Source organism: Electrophorus electricus, chromosome 5 (genome assembly GCF_013358815.1).
Source record: "Electrophorus electricus isolate fEleEle1 chromosome 5, fEleEle1.pri, whole genome shotgun sequence".
Classification (NCBI taxonomy): Eukaryota; Metazoa; Chordata; class Actinopteri; order Gymnotiformes; family Gymnotidae; genus Electrophorus; species Electrophorus electricus.
The window spans coordinates 1,972,501-2,000,000 of record NC_049539.1 but is presented as its reverse complement, the minus strand read 5'-3'; the positions used below and the strand labels follow the sequence as shown (position 1 = coordinate 2,000,000).

The following is a 27,500-nucleotide window of genomic DNA, read 5'->3' as shown; positions in this document are numbered from 1 at the left end:
GTCATAAGTTAGCACACAGCCAGTTAAATCATAAGTCATAAGTTAACAGACTGCCAAAGTTTTCATCAGACATGAGTTATCAGACATGAGTTATCAGACATGAGTTCTATGCTGCTGCAACTAACTACCAATATGGGCTTTTAAGCAGCAGTAGTTTATATACATATTATTTAGGAACAGTCATAAATCCCAGAAGATGTATATATTTGAAGGTCACTTCACGCTTGCGTGTGGCTACGTAAACAACATTAGGTTCTTTCTGCATCTCGTGCAGCAATGCCAATTTCTACATTTCTACAGTAAAATTATGGACACTTAAGGGTCGACTTGCAACCTTTCCAGACTTGGAGAGTTCAGAACAGAAAGCTTGAGTAGATTCCTCAGTTCCCAGTACATGTACTACAGAAAGCTTGTGCAGTTTCCTCAGTTCCCAGTACATGTACTACAGAAAGCTTGTGTAGTTTCCTCAGTTCCCAGTACATGTACTACAGAAAGCTTGTGTAGTTTCCTCAGTTCCCAGTACATGTACTACAGAAAGCTTGTGTAGTTTCCTCAGTTCCCAGTACATGTACTACAGAAAGCTTGTGTAGTTTCCTCAGTTCCCAGTACATGTACTACAGAAAGCTTGTGTAGTTTCCTCAGTTCCCAGTACATGTACAACAGAAAGCTTGTGTAGTTTCCTCAGTTCCCAGTACATGTACTACAGAAAGCTTGTGTAGTTTCCTCAGTTCCCAGTACATGTACTACAGAAAGCTTGTGTAGTTTCCTCAGTTCCCAGTACATGTACTACAGAAAGCTTGTGTAGTTTCCTCAGTTCCCAGTACATGTACTACAGAAAGCTTGTGTAGTTTCCTCAGTTCCTGATGCATTGCAGATTCCTTCTGTGTCGCCGTCTCACACTACATGGAGCAGTGGCTACAGACCCTGAGCAAGTTTCTGTCTCTTAAAGACAAGAATGTGGCATGTCAATTGTTTGTGTGTTTGGTGCTCAGAGTTCAATCCCCACCACTGAGGCTCAGTTCTCGGAGATTCCCCCAGAGACCAATAAAGTGCATTTGTCTACTTCTTGTGACACATCTGACGATTGCTTTCTTTGTGCTTCATCTGAGAATCTCAGTATCAGGACAGCAGAGGATCTGCCACAGTGATTTAAACCAGCAAAGAATATAGCAAACACCTCACACACAGCGCCTGAACTTGGTGCTTAAATATAGCAAACACCTCACACACAGCGCCTGAACTTGGTGCTTAAATATAGCAAACACCTCACACACAGCGCCTGAACGTGGTGCTTAAATATAGCAAACACCTCACACACAGCGCCTGTACGTGGTGCTTAAATATAGCAAACACCTCACACACAGCGCCTGTACGTGGTGCTTAAATGTAGCAAAGACCTCACACACAGCACCTGAACGTGGTGTTTAAATGTAGCAAACACCTCACACACAGCGCCTGTACGTGGTGCTTAAATGTAGCAAACATCTCACACACAGCGCCTGTACGTGGTGCTTAAATGTAGCAAACACCTCACACACAGCGCCTGTATGTGGTGCTTAAATGTAGCAAACATCTCACACACAGCGCCTGTACGTGGTGCTTAAATATAGCAAACACCTCACACACAGCACCTGAACTTGGTGCTTAAATATAGCAAACACCTCACACACAGCGCCTGTACGTGGTGCTTAAATATAGCAAACACCTCACACACAGCGCCTGTACGTGGTGCTGAAATGTAGCAAAGACCTCACACACAGCACCTGAACGTGGTGTTTAAATGTAGCAAACACCTCACACACAGCGCCTGTATGTGGTGCTTAAATGTAGCAAACACCTCACACACAGCGCCTGTATGTGGTGCTTAAATGTAGCAAACATCTCACACACAGCGCCTGTACGTGGTGCTTAAATATAGCAAACACCTCACACACAGCACCTGAACGTGGTGCTTAAATGTAGCAAACACCTCACACACAGCGCCTGTACGTGGTGCTTAAATGTAGCAAACACCTCACACACAGCGCCTGTACGTGGTGCTTAAATGTAGCAAAGACCTCACACACAGCGCCTGTACGTGGTGCTTAAATGTAGCAAACATCTTGTCCACTGTGGCAGTATTTAGTGTTTACATGTAGCAAACACCTCATCCACTGCACCAGTATTTAGTGCTTACGTTACTGTCCTGCCGCACCTGTGCCCCAACAGGGCGCTCTGTAGTGTGTTTCATGGCCTGAGGGGCTACAGGACAGACACCAGACCCTTGAGAGGCAGACAGACTACTTTGATGATGAACACTCCACTGTTCACTGCCTCCTGGGCTAGGCAGCTGGACACGTGTTCCTCAAGTCCAGCTAGAAAGACAGCACCACCTCTCCTTAGAACACCTATAGCAGCACAAACACCACCACTGCTCAGAACACCTACACCAGCACAAACACCACCTCTGCTCAGGACACTTACACCCACACAAATACTGCCTCTTCTCAGAACACCTACACCAGCACAAGCACCACCTCTGCTCAGGACACCTACACCCACACAAACATCACCTCTGCTCAGCACACCTACACCTGCACAAACGTTAGTGGCTCTTTACTGATAAGACTATTCCTCTGTCTTTTCCCTGACTCAGAGAGTCTGCACCTCAGCCGACCTTTGACCCTGTTCTGGTGGAGTGACGGCTATATCTTGCGCCTTGTCTCCATTGCCCTTCTGCTCTGGCTCTGGAGATCAGGTTAAGATGTGAACCACATCTCAATCCGACCGACTTCTGTACGGAGGGAAGTCAGAGTTTTTTGATGCTAGCAATCTTGTCCTATGCAAATAGCTCTCTGGTGTTGCTTTGGACCAGGTGATATTCACTGAAATTTGGTCTTACCTTTACATGTGAGCCTTGGCTGCATTCCTGCTCCTAACCGTGGCATTCTCCTCTAACACCGAGCAAACATATCCCTTTTAACAGGCAAGGAGGCCCAGTTGTGTCGTTGATTTCCACAGCAATACCGCGTTTACCTGCCTCACGCACTCCCATCCCCTCAGTCACACACCAATCCGATTTATGCACTCTTTATATGTTTAATTTATTTCAATAATTATTTTCCTAAAATAGGCACAGTCCAAATGAAACATCCTGCAGTGCAGAGATAAATGATTAAAATTATTTGATAATAATCTATTGTTGAATTGTTATATAGTACAAAATGGGACCCATTGCTTAGAGCATGAAATGACTGTAATTATCTTCACAGAGCTTTTACCTTCACCATTGTGAATGATCTTGACAGCAGTATTATTTTAAATGCTTTTAGTCTTCTCACACTCTATCCATCATGTCCACCTGCAATATGAGAGAGTGAGTGAGAGAGAGAGAGAGAGAGAGAGAGAGAGAGAGAGAGAGAGAGAATACCTAGGAGCTGTCGGGAGCTAAAAGTTCTTGCGAGATGATCAGTGAGTTAGACAGACAGACAAAAACAAGATTTGATCTCGGATAGTGGCTGATCACACAGGTCTGTGAGCAGCCAGTGGAATACTGATTAAAACTGCACCTCCAGCACATTCAGGTGACAGCCAAGAAGCACAAAAATAAGAGGTCATCACGTAGAGAAGAGAGGGAGAGAGAGAGAGAGGAGAGAGAGAGAGAGGAGAGAGAGAGAGAGAGAAGAGAGAGAGAGGGAGAAGAGAGAGAGAGGAGAGAGAGAGAGAGAGAGAGAGAGAGAGAGAGAGAGAGAGAGAGAGAAGGAGAATGTCTGATGCTTGCTGAGCCCAACATGCATGTCCATCTGCTGCTAGTGACACCAGCACTGGTATAAAGGACATGAACTGTATGTTTTTAACAAGCATTTGGTTGACACACGAATGTCCTGCTGGTGTCCTCTCTACACGTTTACATCCTGCTGGTGTCCTCTCTACACGCTTACGTCCTGCTGGTGTCCTCTCTACACGCTTACGTCCTGCTGGTGTCCTCTTTACACACGTGTTTGATTTGACATGTCCTCATGGTTGGGCACGTGCCATCCTCATTAGGACTCTAAGGTCCTAAAAGTACCCAAATGAGCCAATTTGACACTCATTTGCATACACCATTGACTGTCACTAGTGCCTAAAAGAGACCAGTCATGTGTGCAGGAGCACAGTACAACACAGACCCTGTACCCCATCCCCGGGCCCTGTACCCAGACATCATACCCAAACCCCGTACCCGGACTTCAAACCCAAGCTAGAGTGTAGGGAAGCACCCCCACCCCGCTAAGCATACTGCATCTCAAACATGAAGCTTTTCATTCCTGCTTTAGAATGTCACTGTGTAGTTATTTCAGTTCAAACCCACCACTGACAGAGTATACAATAGCTTTCTATGTATATTATTTTATTTAGTTATGTATTACTGAATGCTTTAAGGGGTCTGACTAATTACAATGCCTTGCATAATTATCAGTGAATGCAAAGGAGAATCAATTTCCTGCATAAAATTGGCTTAAGTGGTTTTGCAGAAAGGCAGAGTTGGCAGGAAACAGAATGGCAGTGAAAGGAGACGGCAGAGCTAATGGCCATTCTGACCATCAGCATGGAGACAGTCCCTCCGGCAAGGTGAAGGAGACAGCCCAGTCCTCACGTGTCCTACGAACCGTATATCAGCATATACTGTGGAGAGCGGACACAGGAGGTGGATAAGAGAGAAAATGGAAAGGGAGGGACCACAGGGAGAAAATTAAAGGCAAGCGAGAAGAGAGAGAGATGGAGACGTACCGAGAGAAAGCGAGGGATAAAGAGAAAAGAGAAGAGAAAATCAAAGAGAGAGGGAACGAGGGTGAGACAGAGAGAGAGACCGCTTTGTTATGGAGTGAGATTTGTCTTCACCTCCCAGGGGGACGCGTTTAAATAAGCAGTTAATGCTCCCGGTGTTTACTCACTCTCTCATGACTGCAGGACTGACGGGACCAACACCTTCAAGACACATACACATGGAGAGTGAACACCATTTTTTTCTCCTATGGTTGATTATGGAGCTTAACATTGTCGTACAAATTTGAGGCAATTTATCAATCGCTCAGTACCATAAAGAATCTTTTTCTCAAACAAAGATTTTGAAGTTTTGTATTTTCCAAGCAGATTTCAAGTACAACTTTCCCATGTGTTCACTTCATCTATGGTAGCAGGTCTAGAGTGCATGAGGGCAAACCGACAGTGCGGTCCAGAGTGAGTGGCAGAGAGACAGCTCTTGCTTAGCTCAGGGCAGAGGTATTTATGCAGCAGCAAAATGCCAAATAGATGGGTAAATCTGTTTCTGTGAAATATTGCCTTGTTCCTGACATCTCAGGAACAGGTTTCTTGGCTTGAACAACAATTCACCAGAAGCCCAGTAACGCAACTCCCCACATTTCTCTACGTTTAGTTAAGGTGTTTTTACTAGGACATTGAGTTCACCCTAGCATCACAACCCAACGGCTCTCAAAACTTTGTCATGATTAACTGTAAGTCGAAGCGCAGAAAGTCATTCATAATTTTATTTTTGGAATCCACTAGAATAGATTTATGTGCTTCAGTGTTCCAAAAACACTGCTCCTGTGTCTTTAATTGCTTTGGCCAACCGCCAGAGTGGTTCCACCCCTGTCTTATAGAACCTTCTCTCCTGAGCAGCTGTAAACACTGGTTTGAAATGTTCGTAATCATTATAGTGTCCAGTGCTTTCCACGCTGCCCATGTTCCCGCAGACGGACATTCAGTTCTTTACCGGCAGGCAGAACTCGGCATAACATGTGATGATACCGGACCCGGGCTGGAGAAACTTAGCTAGCCAATTAGCAGAAGGCTACAGTGGATTCTAATTGCACTCACGAATTCACCACCGTGCTTGAACACTGTTTGACATCTAGTGATGGAAAAACCCATCCTCACATTTCCATGCCGTGTTGGGTAAACTGGGGCTGTAGCTGATTAGCAAAACCACTGTAAAACTGGTTCCTGTAACTCACGTGCTAAATCAGGTTGAGCACGATGTCAATAATACCAAGGTCATAGGTTTCCTTCCCAGGGAATGCATGCACTCTCATAGTGACAAATATGTCATTTCCTTCGGATAACTGTCTGCCAAGTGCTGAAAAAGAGTGAATGCTATTATAAGACAGTATGATTAGATGACACGTTAGCTTCATTACTGCGGCAACAGCTCAGCTACAGCCAATGACTCCACACTTCAGCACTCATATAAATACCTCATTTGCTTCAAACATCACAAATCCACAAATAATGCTCACAGGTTATGAAGCTGAATATTTCACTGGGCCACAAAAAGTTGAAACTGCCCCGTCCCTCAGGAGTAAGAGATGTGAGAATCCGCCATTGATCTGTGCGTGTTTTCTGAAGCAGTCCTCTGTGAAGTGCACACAGTACAGTAACTGGAACACTGGAGGGAACCGCGTTAAAAATGAATTTCAACCACTGACTTTTTTGTTGTTCTACCTTTGGCAGAGCATACAAAGGAGATTTCCCAGAACACAGCATCTTCTCGACATGGCTACAAAACTGAACAAACTACTCCTGGCCTCTAGTGCTTGCCATGCACTGCATGACCAAGTTTGGCAATATGGAGAGTGCTACGATCTTGCATTATCTTGTAACAGAGAAAATGGCTGAAATTCTAATGAAGGTTTTCAGTCAGCTGGTTTCTTTGAAAGAGAGTTACTCACTCTGGCGTGTACTTTGGACTTTGTAACTTTGTAGACCATTAATATGCACAAAAAGCTGTGTCACACACTAAAAGAATGGGGTAAGCAAAACAGCATAACAGGAGCCCTTTAAAGAACAGAAATCAGTCATCTGCCTCTACTTGCTTTCAGCAGAAGACATATGACTGATTTGAGGGCGGACCGTACGGTGAGGAAGTGAAACCCCTCCCTCAGTGTCCTCAAAACCAAGGGGCTGGTTCTTACCTTCAGGAGGGGAGCAGTGGTATGCACCTCTGAGCCATCGCAGACCTACCCTGACTCTCCCTGTACGTCCAGCGCCTCCCACTGAGCTCCGACGGACATTGTACTTTACCTGTTACTCCACTCCACAAACCACTTCGCCTTTTACCCTTTACTCAGTGGGCTAAGTGGGAAGATGTGATCGTTACGTGCACTTTCATATAACATCTGAAATGTTGCACACTTGCACACTTGTACTTCACACACAAGCTACAGTCGCCCATGTCAACGTTGGTGTGCACGTTTAGCCTACCTCTGCATGTACTCTGTAACTATCAGCTATGCACATACCGCCTTTGTGTATGTCTACTGTCTTGTCTTACTGTCTTATCTTCTCAGACAGCCCCGCTGGAGAATAGCCTGACAGTAGTTCGTTACACCCCACAGCCCGATATTGGTATAATGGCAATAAAGTTGAATTTAATTTAATTAGGATTTCTGCGTGACCTCATTCAGCCATGCGATGGCTCTACGCCGCTTCAGTTATTAGGAGCCAGGGCTGGTGTCTCGACTAGGCTAATGAGGGTTTCAGTGCTGCAGTCCTTCTGGAGGGCAGTTATTTTGAAACAGGAATGTACTCTCAAAACTACAAGCTGGTCCAAACAACGAGCTTACAGCTGTTTTTCTGGGTCTTTTCAAAGGCTCTCGCCAGTTCAGAATAGCCAAGCGGCCTGGATTGGTGGAAGAAGGCAGCGCTAATGATCACAGGTTTCAGCCCTGTAGGCAATGCCTGCTACTGTACCTGCTGTCTTCTAATTAGTGTGCAGAGGTATCGTGCTGATATCATCTTCCCAATTTTGCCCAAGCCAAAAGCCAGCCATGCAGAGCGACGCCAACCTTTTTCTGGAATCATCTGCCATAATACTGTGCCTTAGTATGTGCTGTGAACAATGATGTGTTTAATGCCGAGAATTTAATGCCATTCAATTAACCCTTATATGGTCGTGAGATCATTAAGAGGTTGTGGTTGGTATGATGTGGTAACCAGGAACATTCTGGAACAAGAAACTTGGTAATAATAATTAGACTCTTTCCTACTGACATACAATCTGCCCTTAAGATCCACACCCTTGACGCTGAACTTCTATATTGTGTTAAATTTTGTTTTTTCAAAACCCATGACCTCTCTGAAATGTTTTTATGACGTGCTTCAATGCGTCTTTCACCTGAGCAAATTTTTTGGGTGGACCATGAAACTTTGTACAAGTACACTTTGTTCAGCTGGCGAGAAGCTGGATATTATTGTCATAAAGCATTAAACCTGCTCATTTTAGGCATCGGTGTGACAGAGTAATCCAGCACAACCCAATAACGCTGTAACACAGTTATGTTGTTTGGAGTTTGGAGTTTGGTTTTAAACTGTCAGCGTGGCGGCATTGATTCTGTGCACAGCGATTCCTGCTATCTGACACTGAATTGTTTCTCAGCCGTCCTCCGGGTGCTCGTGTTGGCGCAGTGAAATGAGAATAATAAGACATAGCTCTTGCTTGGAGCAGCCCCTGCAGCCCAGGGCATTCCCGCACCGCGCTTCTGATCCACGGACTGATTTGACTGGGGACTGGCAAAAAGCAAACGCAATTATGCTGAAACATGACAAATACTCATTAGGACAAGAATAAGTTCTCTGGCCTGTCAGCCTGTTCAGCTCTCCCTCTCTTTCTTTCTCTCTCTCTCTCTCTCTCTCTCTCTCTCTCTCTGTGTCTCTCTTTTTCTCATTGTTGTTTTCTAGCACTCTCTCACAATCTTTCTTTCACCCCCCGTCACTCTCTTACTTTCTCTCTGTTATGCTCTCTCTCTCTCTCTCTCTCTCTCTCTTTCTCTCTCTCTCTCTCTCTCTCTCTCTCTCTCTCTCTCTCTCTCTTTCTCTCTCTCTCTCTCTCTCTCTCTCTCTCTCTCTTTCTTTCTCTCTCTATTTCCATTTCTGTCCGTTTGCACATGTGCCCAGATTTGTTTCCATTTAGAACCCCCTGCCCAACACCCCCCATTAGAATGGTTAAATCTAGTACACCCCCCATTAGAATGGTTAAATCTAGTGCACCCCCATTAGAATGGTTAAATCTAGTACACCCCCATTAGAATGGTTAAATCTAGTACACCCCCATTAGAATGGTTAAATCTAGTACCCCCATTAGAATGGTTAAATCTAGTACCCCCATTAGAATGGTTAAATCTAGTACACCCCCCATTAGAATGGTTAAATCTAGTACACCCCCATTAGAATGGTTAAATCTAGTACACCCACATTAGAATGGTTGAATCTAGTACACCCCCCATTAGAATGGTTGAATCTAGTACACCCCCCATTAGAATGGTTGAATCTAGCACACCCCCATTAGAATGGTTGAATCTAGTACACCCCCCCATTAGAATGGTTGAATCTAGTACACCCCCCATTAGAATGGTTGAATCTAGCACATACCCCTGTGTCTCATCCACCCTCACCCTCAGCACTGGAGCTCCTCAGGGTTGTGTCCTAAGCCCCCTGCTCTACTCACTGTACACCTACGACTGCACAACCACTTCCAGCTCCACAATCATTGTCAGGTTTGCTGACGACACTGTTGTCATGGGTCTGATCTCGGACAACGATGAGAGGGCCTACCTGGAGGAGATTAAACACCTGGAAGACTGGTGCCAGGAAAATAATCTCCTCCTAAACGTCAGTAAGACAAAGGAGCTGATCGTGGATTGCAGTAAGAAGCAGGAGCGGCCTGTGAGGATCAGTGGAACCATGGTGGAGAGAGTAGACAGTTTCAGGTACCTTGGTGTTCACATCTCGCAGGACCTGTCCTGGTCCCACCATACCAACTCCCTGGCAAAGAAGGCTCGTCAGCGTCTTTACCACCTCAGATGCCCTCCAAGGTACTGCGGAACCTCTACACCTGCACTATCGAGAGCATCCTCACGGGGAACATCACAGTCTGGTTTGGGAACAGCACCAAGCAGGACAGACAAGCACTCCAAAGGGTGGTGCATTCAGCAGAGCGCATCACTCATACGGAACTTCCTGACCTGCAGACTATCCATTACAAGTGGTGCCAGACCAAGGCCAGGAGGATTGTGAAGGACCCCACCCATCCCTGTTGAGGTCAGGGAAGTGCTTTCGCTCCCTGAAGACCAAGACGGAGAGACTGAAGAGGAGCTTCTTCCCACAGGCCATTCGGGCCCTGAATCAGGGAAACTGATAAACTGTGGGGACCACCACCACCATGTAACCGTAAATATTCAATTGTAAAATGGAACTGCACATTGTGTACATACATATATACATATCCATATATTCATTGTACATTGCGTATATAAACCTATTATACATATGTACATACATTGTTAATATATTTTGTATATATGTAGATATATATTTCTCTATACACCTGGGTTTTTTTCCCTCAGTTTGGACAGAGCACTCTCCACCATTTCACTGCGAGTTATACTGTGTATGACTATGTATGTGACAAATAAACCAAACTTGAAACTTGAAACCCGCACCCCTCCACCAGAATAGTTGAATCCAGCACACATATATCTCGTTCTTGCAGTGCAGGATGTAGAGGTCCTTTCATGGTAAACAGTCTTTATCAGTCATTTCTTTTGAGCTTGTCCAGAGACTCCTCCGTGAAAGTATGAAAGTATACATCACGCCTTTCCTTGCTGTTTCATCATCGTACAGTCCGCGCGTTTCCAAAGGGCCTGCTTGTCTGGACTTGTTGATGTGAACTCTTTTTTTCCCCCTGTAATTTTTTTTTGGTAGCATCAAGCCTGACTTCCACACAGTCTCGTAGTGCTTATCCTGTGGTATTTTAGGCTGTAAAAAAACAACAACAACAAAAAAGCAAACCAAAAAGCCTGTCGATAGCGAGGTGGTGTGTGTGTGGGGGTGGACTGAAAGCAACAGAACGTTTCTTTGTTCATCTGTGTTTGATACAGATGTAGGCTTGTGTTCTTGGTTTATATTAGACTGGTCATGAAGTGTCAGGAATGAACTGTGGTAACCACAGAGCCTGATCCTGGAACAGTCAGAAACACACATTCAGGCTGAAAAGGTCTTTCAGTGGAAATGATAAAGCTGCTGTATTGTTTAGGCACGAGCTGTAATGTTGAAACTAAAGACTCTGATATTTATAGATGCATTTTTTGTCTTTTTAATTTCCAGAGAAGTGTGATGACGCGCTGGCCTCATCGCTGACCCACAGCGCATTCGGCAGCTCATCTGTGTTCTCCAGTGGTTACGCTCCTGGATACGCCAAACTCAACAAGAGAGGAGGTAGGAGCACACAAACACACACACACATACGCACACACACACGCACACACACACGCACACACACACACACATACACACACACATACACATGCACACACACACACACACACACACACACACGCACGCACACGCACACACGCATGCACGCACACGCACACGCATGCACACCCACACACACACGCACACGCGCGCACCCGCACACACACAGTCTGTAAGATCTGTAAGCTCCTAAAAACTTACATCATTACTTATGTAACAATTACCTACATAATCTGACCCACAGTCATTATGGAAATTACTGTCTAAGATGTATTCATCTAATTATGCTGGGCTGATAATATTCTGAGAGTCTATGTGATTTAGAATAACTGCAAGAAATTCTTCCAGTTCATATAACTGTAATTCATTTCTGTTTTAAGATATATTAGCTTTTTGGATTACTTGTTATTTTTGTTTTATTCCTTGGAGCTTTTTCATTGCACCAGTGATTTAATTAAAATAAAAATCTCTTCCTCTTCCTTTCATGCTTCACTGCTTTAGATTTGCTCTGTGTGAAACTCTGAGTGTGACTGAGATTGTGATAGAAATTAAACTCCAGATAATGCACAATGCACAATGGCAAACAGGTTGTCAGACTCTGGAGTTCGGACACACACAGACTCTCTCTCTCTCTCTCTCTCTCTCTCTCTCTCTCTCTCTCTCTCTCTCTCTCTCTCTCTCTCTCTCTCTCTCTCTTCTCTCTCTCTTTCTTCTCTCTCTCTTTCTTCTCTCTTTCTTTCTCACACACACACACACACTCACTCACACTTTCTCTCTCTCATACACACACACTCACATACACACACACTATAGAAAGGTGAACGGTATTACAAATGAGGATTTTCTGTGTGAGGGTTTTAGCCACAGAGGCTTTGAGACCTCTTAAAACCTCTTTAAATATCAGACATTTTAAAGCGTGTAAATAGCATCTCTTGGCATGCGGTAGCGCGTCTCCTGAGTCTCCACCTGCAGTCTTTATCTCGGCTCTGTGAGACTCTTCAGCGCTGGGGTCAGTGTGTTATGTGTACAGTAACATTTCATCTAACTGCATTTCTCATGATGTACACGACGTGAAGGCTCGAAGTGTGCCCAGTACATTCATTTAGTAATAAAATATAAAGCTTTGTTTTAAGCAGTCCAAATCTACAGGCTTCTTAAAATCCAGAAATGGCTTTTTTATTAGAATTTAAATAACATACATTTTTAATTTCTTAAAGAAAATAAATGAATGAAGTGGGGTTCTGAATATAGACCATATGATAAACTGAACAGATATTTGAGTTGTGCTGCATGTTTGTTTGTAAGTGACATCTGTGTGTAACACTTCTGAATGAGACAGCTGTGTGTGTCTGTGTGTAACACTGCTGAATGTGACGGCTGTGTGTGTCTGTGTGTAACACTGCTGAACGTGACAGCTGTGTGTCTGTGTAACACTGCCAAACGAGACAGCTGTGTGTGCCTGTGTGTAACACTGCCGAACATGACAGTCGTGTGCATCTGTGTGTGTAACTGCTTGCTTTTGCATATGACCTTCACATAAGTGAGGACCAATGGGCTTTGTGCAAATAACCAGTGAGGCCACGCCCCGAGGAACTGGCTACTCCGCAGGCCCGGGCAGTGACCCAAGGCCCCTAATCACACTGCTATGCTGCAGACGCTCTGCAGGTTGCCTGAGTAGTGGCTACAGTCTGTTGGCTTCTCCCACTTCTCCATGTGTAGCCTTGATTGCTTTGGTTTCTGTAGCTTCTCTCTGTTCGTGGCTGACAGAGGTGTGATAAGGTTGGACTGTCACTGGCCCGGTTCAGTAATGGGCCATTTTCATCATGTCTAATCAGACTTTGGATTCTAATTATCAGTCATGGCAGTCTTTAATAATGGCGGATCAGAACCGAGGAGCGGTTATATTTGTCACATGTGCCACTCTGACCGTGCAGGAATAAAAGTGCATATATATATATATATATATATATATATATATATATATATATATATATATATATATATATATATTTATTTATTTATTTATTTATATATATTTATATGCATAAAATATTAGTCATTACCACAGCCAACTCTGGAATTACCACAGCCAACTCTGGACCTGCTGATAAATGCTGACATTTTACCCTTTTATGAACAAACTTTTTATGTTGTGCTTTTTTTCAGATTATGATAGAAAAATCTGAAAGTTTCATAAATAACCTCCAGGGAAAAGATGCTAAGAGACAATTCACATCAGCTGTCATGGGGGTGAACGCCACAAGCAATTAATGTCCAATGTGATCTAACTGCAGGGTCAGAAAGTCTCCCTGATGACAGCGTGTTAGCACCTGTCACCAGTGGGGGGCTCCCAGCACAGCCTCTCTGCAGGACAGGCTGGCATGAGACCCCTGCCCCCAGCACCATGTCATCTCTGTACACCCAGAGCTGCTGAGCTCACAGAGGCAGGTTCATTAGCCCCAGTAAGATGAACAGCATCATAAAATGCTGCCATGTCTAATGAAGGAACCCAGATGCCCCATATGCCAGCAAAGACATACTGTCTGTAGAACTGATGTATTGCTGCTTGCAAATGGGGAATCATTCTTGGAATTTGTATTGAGGATTATATCGTAGTCAAAAATTGTTGGTCTGGACAAAGAGATCCAAACATCAGTGGCTTGCATTATTATTGTGTCTGACTATAGTTGATGTTTCATTCCATACTATCACTATTGTTATTGTGAATGACAGTAATGGATGGGTCATCCCATACTATTCACCATTGTTATTGTGGCTGACAGTAGTTGATGGGTCAATCTGTACTATTCACCATTGATATTGTGTCTGACAGTAGTTGATGGGTCATTCCGTACTATTCACCATTGTTATTATGTCTGACAGTACGGAATGACCCATCAACTACTATCACTATTGTTATTGTGAATGACAGTAATGGATGGGTCAATCTGTACTATTCACCATTGTTTTTGTGGCTGAAAGTAGTTGATGGGTCATTCCGTACTATTCACCATTGTTATTGTGTCTGACAGTAGTTGATGGGTCGTTTAAGTACTATTCGCCATTGTTATTGTGTCTGACAGTATGGAATGACCCATCAACTACTATCACTATTGTTATTGTGAATGACAGTAATGGATGGGTCATTCTGTACTATTCACCATTGTTATTGTGTCTGACAGTACGGAATGACCCATCAACTACTATCACTATTGTTATTGTGAATGACAGTAATGGATGGGTCATTCTGTACTATTCACCATTGTTTTTGTGTCTTACAGTAGTTGATGGGTCATTCCATACTATTCACTATTGTTTTTGTGTCTTACAGTAGTTGATGGGTCATTCCGTACTATCACTATTGTTATTGTGGCTGACAGTAATGGATGGGTCATTCCGTACTATTCACCATTGTTGTTATGCTATATTACTTGTTCCTCTTTGTCTTTATGATCATGACTGATATGTTATGTGCAGCACAGGTTTATACAAACCTTATCCCTTGCATATTCTAAATACCTTTTCCTCTTAAAGAAACAGTGGTGAGGGTAAGTGCATGTCTTCTTTTGGCACAAAAGCCAGATTTTATTATAATTACAAAATATGTGACTTGACTTCATTTCAGCAAATGAGAGGTGTTGGATATGAAATAGGAGGAAGATTCAGTTAGAGCTGACTCTCTCACCCCTGCACACACACAACTTCGTGAGCTGCTCTCCTTAGCCGTCTAGTTTTTGAATTACTGCTGAATGACAAGACATTTTAGGCCGAGGCACTTTTGAAAGTCATTCTGCTATAGCAGGCTTTAGTAATGTCATAGAAGGATATTTCTGAGCATGTTTGTGAAGAGATTGTAGTCTTCCTTGCTGCTATACCTCCACCGTGCTTCACAGCTTCTCTTCATTCTTCACCCCTTCGCTCCTCTTCAGATAGACAGATGGCAGCAGTTATCAAACCTTGTTCCAGAACATTTTCTCTGCTTATTAGCTTGTACAGCGCTGTTCCCCCCATGACACCCCCCAACCCCTAACCCCCAACAGGAACATCATGCTCATATAGATGAGGTTTTGACTCGAATTGTTGTTATTACGAAACTTGCTTTTTTTTTTTCATATAATGAAGGTTTTCATTGTTTGTTGATTTATGGATTGATATTGTGTACAGAGCAAAGTTGACATTCTGTACCTTATATGTGTGTGTGTGTGTGTGTGTGTGTGTGTGTGTGTGTGTGTATATATATATATATATATATATATATATATATATATATATATATATATATATGTATGAGAGTCAGAGAGAGAGAGATTCAAAATCATATATATAATTTAATTTTCTTATTGTTGCAATGATCATCAAAATTCTGAAAATAAAAAATGCTCATAGTATAATAAAGTAGTATTAGAATAAAAATTAATTATGATGAGGCAGGGAAAGTTACTGCAAGAGTATATCTCTTTATATCTGATGCCCACTGAGGAAAAGGTGCCCATTAATGTCCACTGTTGCATTTTTGACTTTCATAAACATTACTTCCACTTTGTATATGCAGACATTTGATTTTGAGCATTTAGTCAGAACTTGTTTAGTGAGTTCTGACAGAAATTTGGTGTCAGACTAAGGCTGTTTGTAGGGGCCAGTCATTTTATTTCAGTTTGACAGAATATTAATATTTTCATGGCACAAATGCTATATAGAGAGATTGGAGTCTTGGGATATGTAGAGTGGAGTCTTGGGATATGTAGTTTTAATCTCATTTATTCAAAAGTATGAATAGCATGTTAAATTTGTCACAGCATTGCTGCAGAGCGACTAGGACAGTTAAGTGAAGCTCTCTGAGAGCACAGTGTAAATAACCACTTTGTTTTGATTTTGGTTGTTTCATTGTCCAGCTAATAAACCTGCATTTTCAACAAATTATGCTAAAGTTTGGATTAACCCTAACCCTACTTTAGTATCCCCCCGCCTGAGGTGGGATTGGATTAACCCTAACCCTACTTTAGTATCCCCCCGCCTGAGGTGGGGTTGGATTAACCCTAACCCTACTTTAGTACCCCCCTGCCTGAGGTGGGGTTGGATTAACCTTAACCCTACTTTAGTATCCCCCTGCCTGAGGTGGGGTTGGATTAACCCTAACCATACTTTAGTATCCCCCTGCCTGAGGTGGGGTTGGATTAACCCTAACCCTACTTTAGTATCCCCCTGCCTGAGGTGGGGTTGGATTAACCCTAACCCTACTTTAGTATCCCCCTGCCTGAGGTGGGGTTGGATTAACCTTAACCCTACTTTAGTATCCCCCTGCCTGAGGTGGGGTTGGATTAACCCTAACCATACTTTAGTATCCCCCTGCCTGAGGTGGGGTTGGATTAACCCTAACCCTACTTTAGTATCCCCCTGCCTGAGGTGGGGTTGGATTAACCCTAACCCTACTTTAGTATCCCCCTGCCTGAGCTGGGGTTGGATTAACCCTAACCCTACTTTAGCATCCTCCTGCCTGAGGTGGGGTTGGATTAACCTTAACCCTACTTTAGTATCCCCCCGCCTGAGGTGGGGTTGGATTAACCCTAACCCCACCTCAGGCAGGGGGGTACTGAAGACACTGAGATCTTTAATACAAGCATGTCAAGGGAAATCTCTCAGACTGAGTCTGCTGTAATGACAGATTGGTCTCTCATTGCAGCACAGCACAAAGACGTGGTTTGATTGGACGACGGGAGTGGCCGTCAGTCACCTATTTCTGTGTCGTGGCCTGAGTCCAAGTCTAAGTAAAGGATGTGCCACCATGTGGTCCATTCAGATTATTCAGAAGACAGAGAGACTAATATGGCCCATTATATCTCCTGGGGACACAGATGGGAAGACCAGGGAGTTTAATTGCCAACTGCAGAATTTGTGAAGACTAACAATCATGAATAATCATTACTTAGCCAGCCAATCCGCTCCCTTTTTGGTGCTCTATTCAAATTAGTTTTAGACAGCAACACATTTAGACAAGGCTGGCGATCCATGGAATCAGGATTCTTTTTCAGACATGTCAGGTTTGATGAGCTAAAGGCTGGGTGACAGACAATACACCAGGGCCTGACCACATGCGCTAGCCAGTGACAAACACAAAGATGACAGCTAAGGATAACCAGACACGAGAAGACACACATTTTGTGCACCCAAAGCTATTTGGGAAATTCCCAGTTCAGTCGATGAGGTCGGAGAATAAAAGGGTTATTTATAATGGTTTATAATTTCTGGATGGCTAGTCTGGTAGTCTGGTGGTGTGTTTCCAGTCAAACATCGGGTGGCTAGTCCGGTAGTCTGGTGGTGCGTGGCCAGTACAGCGTCGGCTGGCTAGTCTAGTAGTCTGGTGGTGTGTGGTCAGTCCAGCATCCAGTAGTCTGGTGTTCTGGTGGTGTGTCCATCAGTCAGCCAGTCCCATGTGGCTACACTCTATCAGGCTGCTCTTGTGTTATGGCTGTGTCTTGACCAGGATAATTTCTCTCAGTTGTAAGCAAGGGCAGAAATGTCGTGAAGAGCAGCAGTAGCATTAAGAGAGGAAAATTGAGGTAAAGCAGGTGAGAGAGAATCTGACAAGGTTACAGTGGGGACAGAAGGTGTGCAGTCTCTGGCACTCCCATGGGACACATGGCATCGGAGATCTCAGTGCAGGGTTTGCACTTAAAAACAGCCGACTGAGAAGGCATCTGAATAGCATTCAATAGTGCTTTGACATGCTGGCAGTTAAAAATAGGGGAACCAGAAAAAGTAAGAAAACGAAAATGGAAAAGGAGCATTCAGTAATCACAAACCATACCCTGGGCATATCTACAGTCAGTGTAGTTAACACAGGACTGGCCCTTGGGTAACTTGTAGGCTTGGCTGAGTGCTGTCAACTGAACTGCTTGAGCGCAGGTGCCTCGAGGCAGAGAAAATATGACCACAGTTACATCATCAGAACAAAGAGCAAAAGGGGAACTGCGTAAAAAAAAAAGAAAGCCTTCATCATTGGGCTTCATATACAATTTATTGACATCTTCGCAACAGTAGGGTTCACCATCTTTTTCAGGAGGAAATAGCACAGCAGGGTTGAGATTATTGCCATTACTGACAGCAATGCCTTCAGACGCAAGTGTCGTATTCCAGCAGGTCGTCTTGGACGAAAAGCAGCAGCACAGCTGTGGTTGCCTGCAACCACGTTCCTGGGTGGGAACAAACTGGGCAAACCTATCTTTCTCATGACAGTACAAGCATTAGTTGGGTTTGTTGTAGTCGGGGACACCTAAAGCAGGGAGCTCAGCAGGAGAGCAGAGAATTGAAAGAGATTTAAAAAGAGAGATGAATGTTTTTGAGTGTTTGTTCTGGTAGCAGACTTGAGAGGAGTGGAGAAGACAGGAAAAAGAAGGAATCTGTCTCAGAAGCCTACTTTGCCTAGGAATGCTCATTTGTTTCTCAGTTGTATAAACAGAGGTGTCTTTGGCTAGCACGCCCCAAACCCTGCTGTGAGAGCCAGGACAAATAGTGCTACGGAAGTAACAGAGTGTGAAACTGCCCAAAGTTTCTTTTCACAGGCATTATGGCCTTTTCAGCAAGAGCAAACAAAATGGTGTGTAGTTCAGAAAGAGCAGCGTTTTGAGTAAAAGAGGCAAGTAAGAGGCCATCCATGAAAGGCACTGGGGCGGAACGTGGGGAGACTTGGGCATCAGCTGAGTCAGAGACGACGCATTACATAGCGGTGATGGGCTTTTCTCAGAAACCTTGAGCTAAGGCTCGGGTTAGTCTCACTTGGCCAAAGGTGAAAGCAAAAAGCCAAAATAAAGACACTCACTGCTGGTGTCAGCAGGGACAGAGAAGAATGCAGTGCATAAATCAACAACAGAGAAGCCTTTTGGCTGCAGGGCACATGTTACCAACAACGAGTGGACGCGTCATTAAATCTTGAAACAAACACCACTTTTCCCTCCCTGGATTCTTAATGTGAAAGATCGGAGTGTTGCATGGACTGTTGCCAACAAGAGATGGAATTAGAATGCGTTGTTCTTTTACAGAGGCAAATCCCTGCTTAAGCTTTGAGTTAGACAGGTCACTGCCTGCGTGTGGGATGAAGGTTATCAGGTTTACCATAATCTTTCCTGAGGTAGAGAGCATAAGACCAGCACCACTGGCATGAGAAACCCACAGTTTTTCAGGAATGTATGAGAGATGGGGATCAGAGGAACAGGGAGAGAAGGAAATGGAAGAAGGGCTCTGGGACCCTGGAGAAAAATGCCTCCCACAGAACGGTGAATCGTAGCATTTATCTTAGTTAGCTAACTATGACCTAAGAGATTAAGCTTGCTGTCTGGTGGGAGAAGGAGCTGGTGCCCAAAGGATAAGGGACCCATCTGACAGGGAACTGGAGCATAGCCTTATTAAAGTGCAAAAATACCGGGCAGAGCTTTGCCAGACAGAGGGAGGAAAAGTGTGTATTTATATTTCCATGTGATCTTACACCTTCTTCTTCTTAACAGTAAGTGCATGTGTCAGGACTTAAAGATTTCACCATTACCATTTCACCAAGAATTCCAGCCAGTGTCAAGTGACTGCCTTCTCTTGGGCCTTTGAGACATGGCCGCCTGCAGATTAATCACAATGTCTTGCTCTGATTTTTCCTTTAACTAGTTCTGTCCCTGTCAAAAATAGTTGAAGGTATTATAGCAGAGGATTTCAAACCAGTCCTGAGAAACATCTCTGACTTTAACCTACTGTACTGGCTAGGAGGCATTCTATGAGTAAATGACAAAGCACTTTTGTTAGTCTAGTTTGTACTACTTGTACCATTACAGGAATGATCTCCTTGAGGGTTTTTGCTCACTGTCCCAAATGAGAGATTGCTGAGGGTACATGAGATGTGGACAATAACAAGAGTAGCTACTTTTTCATCCTCATGTGCATGGAAGGCTGCATGTTCTGTGAAAGATCTTGCTTGGACCAGCCTACATCTTGGACCAGTCAGTCAAAGTTGGCCGTATCATTTTCTAACCCATGTGGCTGGTCAAGCAAAGGTTTGATCATTCATTATCTACAACACTGAAGCTAGCATTAAGAAGCATCAAACTATATACCTTATGCTGCTAAGAACCCAGCACATGGTAATGCTCCTTCCTTGTAATACTTTAACACCTATCTTTGCCAGTACATCTTTCTTGGTACAGTTCAGCTTCCCCAGAATATTCTGCTTTTTGTAATGACATTGTTTTTAAATGGCTAAAGGGAAAAAGCACAGTGCATGTTATACTGTATTATAGTGCAAAGATTTATGATCTAGTTTCCAGACTCCACACATTTACTTTTTTTCCCTATTCGCATCATACTTTGCCCAGGTAATGAACAGCTGTGTTTACCTGTCCCATGTGAAAGCAGAGCTGGAACAGAGCCAAAACATTTAAATTTACATTTACGGCATTTGGCAGACTTACAAAAGTGCTTTGTCGTTTACTCATAGCCAGTACAGTAGGTTAGAGTCCATGATACTAGCACTGGCTGGATGTTTCTCAAAACTGGTTTGAAATCTTTTGCTATAGTACTTTTGACCATTATTGACAGGGACAGAAGTCTGACTATATTCTGCTTTACAACCTCAATAACAGAATCTAAAATAAGTGGATCTTGCCCTATATATGGCTGGCCAGAATGTGTTTGACCAGATTCTCCTGTTATACAAGGAGCTTGGCTGGTTTCACTCAGGTAGTCTGAGCTCAGGTGGCTTCACTCAGGTAGTTTAAGCTCAGGTGGTTTCATGCAGGTAATTTAAGGTCAGGCAGTTTTGCTGAGATAGTCTAAGCTCGGATGGTTTCACCCAGGTACTCTGACCTCAGATGGTTTCAGTCAGATAGTATAAGCTCATTTGGTTTCAGTGAGGTGGTCGCTAAGCTCAGTGGTTTCATTCAGGTAGTCTGGTGGTGTTGGAGAGATAAGTTGACTGGATGCTACAGCCTTACACGATGCTGCCTGAGTGCATATGTTCTATTTCTGTCCCCATAACAGAGGTGGCGTAGACTGTCAAGGCAGCAAGTCCTTGGGCAGTGAAGGGGTGACTAATTGAGGAAATGTTCTCACTCAAGCATTACATTTACATTTTTTTTATTTGACAGATGCCCTTATCCAGAGCAGCATACATATAATTAACATTGTGTGTTCTCTGGTAATTGAACCCACTACCTTGGTGTTACCAGAACCTTACTGGACCTCCTCTACCACACCAGTGCCTGAATTTCATTCTTTCACTACCTTTTAAAAAGAGGTTTCTGCAGTCAGTGAATCATGTAAAATTCTGCAGTTATATCTGGGCAGTTTAGATTCTAAGAGCATTTGCAGGTTGATGAACTGATCTGGGTCAAATGTGCTTTCTGGAAGGAACCACTTATCAACATTATTTCTAGTGAGTGAGGCCCACTGGGCATTGAATCTTTGAACCTATTCCAGAGTGCTCTGTGAACACAGAAACATTAGAAGAGAATTGCAGTATTGACCGAACCAAAATCCTGCTCAGGTTGAGTCTAAAACAACCCCAAACCCATACAGAATGAGTACAGAACCAACACAAAACCAGAAAATGGCAGAACAAAACCTGAAACAGAACTGGCCCTACCATTAAGATCCTACAGATTTAGCTCTTCATGCTAAACAAACAAACAGTATAATAGAGTCATAATCAGTAGGCATTTATAAGGCCTTACTGTTAACAGCAGTGTTTAAACTATACTATAGCAGCCCAGAAAGATACCTGTCAAATCTCTGCAGGGTCCCAGAGATTGTAATTACTGGCATCCTGTAATTATTAGCGTCTACCCCCTCAGTGGAAGTGATGGATCACCATGGAGGAGCGTTTCTAAAAGAGGGAGCTTCCCTTCAGTTGTGGCTGGTGCCTGTGGCTCATCTGGGAAGCAAAGATGGAGGCAGCTGGCAGGATTACAGGTTCTGGGTTTGAAAACCAAGTGGTGGAAGAGAATTCTCTTGACACAGGGAGACGTCGAAGGCGATATCTTTTAGCGCAAGCTTGCAGGGGAGTCTCTCTCCGCCGCCTGACCGAGCTATAACTCCAGAGTGAGGTCTTTAAATACTGCACAGCACAAAGACAAAGTTTGACCGAGTGACGGGCCAATGGGGTCGTCGTCAGTGAGTTATTCGTGCCTCCATGACAGAGTCGTAAATGCAGAGTTTTAGTGATGTTTGGTCCTTTTAGAATATGCAGAGGATGGAGAGACTAATAAGGGCCATTACTCTCACCTGGACGCATGGACTCAGCCATCAGCAGAAATGTAGGAGACCGACAATCATAAAGTACATTCAGCTTTCATGGTACATTGTAAAAACATTTTGGTTTGGGGCTAACACATGTTCTTACTCCATGCATATCTCTTTTTATCATAGTTATAAGTTAATTTAGTTTAACACAGATGTTACTTTGTGTAGTGTACTTTTAAAACAAAACAAAACCATTTCACTTTCTCTGGCTGCTCCAATGCTTTAGAGGGATTTATTTATTTATAATATAGGGTGGTTAGGTGAACACCCAGAGCCAATCAGTGGAGGATGTGCAGAGTCAGGCCCACTGAGTGCACAGGTGAGCGCAGCGATGTAACTGAGGCAGGTGTGTTGGTCGTGTGGCCTAAAGTCTCAGCCTAACACCTCCCTTCCTTTTAAATCTGATTAGCTCCTAACATTCCCTCCACTGGGAATGGGCTTAATCGTACCATTCCTTCCACTGGGAATTGGCTTGATTGTAACATTCCCTCCACTGGGAACTGGCTTGTAGACCATTGGTTAAGATATTTTATATATATTTTTTAATGTTCAATGTTTACCACAATATTTAGCCTCCAATTAAGGGTTGTTGGTGAAATAATTCAGCTAGTGCATATATGAAGTTCATAATTTCATGAAGGTTAATGAACTTGTATTTCTAACAAATAATAAACACATTAGTCACTTTTTGACAAAACAGTGAGAGAATATTTAAACAGGCAGTTGCAGCAGGAGACACTATGATCCCTATCGTGGACTGACCCGTCTGTGAGATGTTTTAATGGAATCAGAACATTAAAATAACGTGATTTGTCCCATAGGGAATTAAAGCACGTAATGCTTTTGTGACAGTGCGAGACTAAATTTCCTCTCAGATTGTCTGCATTGATTTGTCTCAGCGTCTCAATACGCGCTCCTCTATCTCATCCTGTCTCCCTGTCCCTGTGTCCTCGTGGTGGCGTACTTTAATGAGTTCTTTTGTTACTCTTCGTAACGGTGTGGTTTGTCCTGTGGGAAGCGGGACAGTCTTTTACAAAAAAACAGCTAAAACTGCGAACAAAACGTATTACTTACAGCATTTTCAAACTTCATCTTGAAAACGTCATTTTTTCCAAGTTCCAAGTATCATTACCCCATATTGGTGTAAAAAATCTTAGTGTAGTGCTATTTTAGTAATAGCGCTTGCTGTTCCGATGTGCAGTCATCAAAACACAGGTTCCCGTTGTCTGTTGGCGCTCAGCAGAGAGTGGGGCTGGCTATGTCCATTTAGCAGCAGTTCATCTGCGAGATGGAACCAGGGTGGGAAGGGCAAATTCCTCTCGAGCGGAAACCTGTTTGTCCCTCACAGCTGGAGAGGAAGCTGGGTGGGTGGGCCGGTTGGAGGGGTTGGGTGCATGCGGACAGACAGTCCGGTCGCCTGCACCGTGCCAAGAGCAGCGGGCGTCCGACGGGCGCATAATGAGATGGAGAGCTGAGAAGCAGCAGAGACGAGTCGAGCTGGCAGAGAGCTGTGCCCTCCGCCGCTGCCCGGCCTAAGACTCCGGCCTCTCCGAATTCCGACGCAGCCAAGCGTGGGATTGGGATGTTAATAAGAGGCATGCACACACTGATCCCTCCACTTCATTCCCTTTTTCCCCCTTCATCTCTATCCCTCTGTGCTCATCCCAAAACCACATCAATTACCCAAGTGAATTAAATCCTCTCAGCTTGCTGCAGAAAGACTGTGGCGTTTATAGGCTGTGCAAATGATTTGCCCCAATGCCTTTATTCCTACTGATCTAATGTAGCTTTCTCGCATATTCATGCTCCATTTGAATTCACTTCAGATTTTTTTAGACACCTATGTTTACATTAAATCCGAAGGCCATTTAAAATGTTCAATTTCCATTGTACTTTATGAATTTGGAACTCTGGATAAGAAGATTATGTTTCACATTATTCAGGATAATCTCTGAACAGCCACAGCAAAGTTTCATCCATTGTCCTTTATACCTGGAGAAAAAGTGTTAAGCAAAAACTGAACGGTGCTTTGACAGTTTTCCATTGTTCTATAGAAACTTCCTTTAAGACCTCTGCGGAGTGTTGGCCAGTAAAAATTAAACACATTTAAAAATTTTAGACAAGGCCTTGGGGCTGCAACACACTTCCTGTCTCAGAGATGAGAATCGAGGCCAGACCTGTCCTGCGGGGTCACCTGAGGTCTGTCACCACCTTTGTCAAGACGGTGGTCCTTTAACGTTGAGGGCTGCCTCAGCACTCAGACATTCAGCCTTGAGCAGCACACGCCGCAGCTGGGATTCAATCTAAGTCATGCCTCACAGCTCTGCGGTACACTGGACCGCAGCGCACGGCCCACATAATCTCGGCCTTGGCACAGAGCTGCTTCTGGATTAGAGCGTTACACATCTGGGCTGATGTTTGCTTTTCCTTCCTGTTCCTCTTTTTGCTCTTTTGTCTTTTCCAAGCAGAGGGTCTGTGAGGGCTTTGTTTTTTTTCGCTAGCCTGCTTTCGTCCTCCGTGCTTCAGCTCCGCCGCCCTTCCAGTGTGCTTCTCTGCTCCTGTTATCTTCTCCAAACATCTGCCTCCGTGGCAGGCGAGGAGGACCTGCTGCCCCCCGATGCCTCTTGCGCTGCTGTCTCCTTCAGTCATCTTCCTCTCTGTGGGCAGGCCAAGTTGCCCCACTCCTCACAACTGCCCTCGTCATCTCCCCCACCCCACCCCCCCCCCCCCCACCACGTTCTCTTTTCGGTTTATCTGAAGTGTCGACCAGCATAGTTTATTGTACGTTATCTCCATTTGTATCCACTTATCAATAAGGGTACATGTCCACCTTCAAGATAGCGTTGTATCGCGTGATGTGCGCCCAAATCCTGGTTCGGATGCATCGACTTTCCAACGACATTCCTTGTTTATCCGGGCAAGGCCAAGCAGTACGTAATGGCTGTGTAATTGGATCAGATATCAGATCCCTCTGGGAGCTGCATCCTGGCTTATCAGCCCAACGTGCTGCTTTAAATCGGTTCTGATCTGGCAAAGGAACCAGACATCACGGCCCTCCTTTCTGACACGTTCACGGCGTAGTTTCAAGGGTTCCAGGTACGAGGAAGGAGGCATGCATTCCTACACCTTGGATGCAAAGGCAGACGCGAGCTTCTGTAGATGGCTCAAAGCTCTGCAAGAGGCACATGTGGAGGGGATGGCACTCAGTGTGTTCTGGGATGGAATGAAAAGAAGAATTGTGCGGCTCTTTCTGAGCAGATGTGTCCTACGGTAACAGCCGAGGTCTTCGCTCTGAATGACCCATGTGGATAAAATGGGCTGCACAAATAAACTTGCTCTGCCTTGCCTGCTTACAACACACCACTCACGGATCCTTTCAAGTGCAATTTGTAAGCATAGCATTTTAATTACTGACTGCAGCCTGTATGTTGGCATGCACGGTTCCTCAGTCACCCTCGGTGATTCTCACTTGTCAGTTTGAGGCCAGAGGACCGTTCCTGGTTAGATTATTGCATTGGCGGCTGTCAGATTTCAACACAGCTGTGACATCGACGTGGTCGTGGGCGTTAAGAGTGCACGGAGCACGGTTGTGTTGCTGGGACTGGTTACGCATGTCAGCATCAGAACTGGCTTACCAGTGGTCTGTCACCAAAAATATCCAACCAACAGCAGCTATGTAATCTAAAACTAGCCATTGATGAAGAGTTTGCCAACTGCAAGCGCATGACACACACTGGGCTGTAGCATCTGTAGGTGTACCTACGGCGGGTGTTTTATGGATGTTTTGAATTAACGTGGGCTGTGAGGTGTATTTTGTTGTTTTCTCTCTGTGCCCTTTTGCATCCTTTCAGCCAAGCAGCTGTGGTGCATTAGTGAGCACCTCGCCTCTCATGGGAGGGCATTAAACACTCCATTCCACCGTACAGTCGTGCAAATGATTTGTACAGGCGTATGTGCCGACTTGCATGGAATATTTCCAGTGCATTGTTGCTGAAAAGCCTCCATTAAATTCATTAACATGACCATGATATTTTTACAAATTAAACTGGGCAAATTAAAAGTCCCCTTACCTACACTTTTACGTGCTCTGTGTTCTACACTCTTTCCCCCCTCTGACACTGAAGCTATTTGTATTAAAATTCTAGCAAAATGATTTTTCTTTTTTTTTCTTTGGATTGTAATGAAAAAGTAAAGTGATGAAAATCCATTAAACTGGTAATCAAATTTGCATTAGTCATCGATTTACTGAAGGCTCATGAAGACTTTTTCAAACAGGATACACCGCATGTCTTTACCTCACAGAGGACTTAGTCACACCTCCCCTAAACCCACAGTACAGAACACCCATGTACACATTACACCTACCGTATACCCCTTTAATCTCTCTGGCCGTTGTGATTTTGCTGCTGGCGCTAACGAGACACAGAAACTGGAGCTAATTAGCCAACGTGCTGTCTGGTTCCTAGGTGCTGGAGGCTGGTCCCCTCTGGACAGTGACCATTACCAGTGGCTGCAGGTGAACCTCGGCAGCAGGAAGCAGGTCACGGCCGTTGCCACGCAGGGTCGATACAGCAGCTCTGATTGGACCACTCGTTACCGCCTGCTCTACAGCGATACGGGCAGGAACTGGAAGCCGTACCATCAGGACGGGAATATATGGGTAAGGACTGCATCACGACTTCATGGCTGCCTGATCTGGTCAATACACAATGATATCTGAATAATCACAGGTCTTTGAAGTGTTTTTTTTTTTTTTGGCGGAGATTTATGTACATCCGTCTGCTCTCTGATTGCACCGTGGCTCTGATTACCAAGGCGCACACAGTAAAGGCCTCGGCAAGCAATGCTGGGGCTCATCAGGTCAAGCTGGTGTCCTGATTTCTACCAGGAAACCTTAATCGAGAGTGACCAATCAGAAGGGCACTGTGAGTGACAGGGTGGAGGCTGAAGAAGGT

At 44.3% G+C, this 27,500-nt stretch overlaps 1 protein-coding gene across 2 annotated transcripts in view; it reads left to right on the top strand.

The window, feature by feature from the left end:
• The window catches only part of cntnap2a (contactin associated protein 2a), a 295,838-nt gene that overhangs the window by 87,726 nt on the left and 180,612 nt on the right, over positions 1 to 27,500 (top strand). For both annotated transcript variants that reach the window (XM_035526373.1, XM_035526372.1), the window contains exons 2-3: positions 11,122 to 11,232; positions 27,012 to 27,205. In XM_035526373.1, coding sequence (XP_035382266.1) covers positions 11,122 to 11,232; positions 27,012 to 27,205 — 305 coding nt within the window. The remainder of the gene's footprint in view (positions 1 to 11,121; positions 11,233 to 27,011; positions 27,206 to 27,500) is intronic.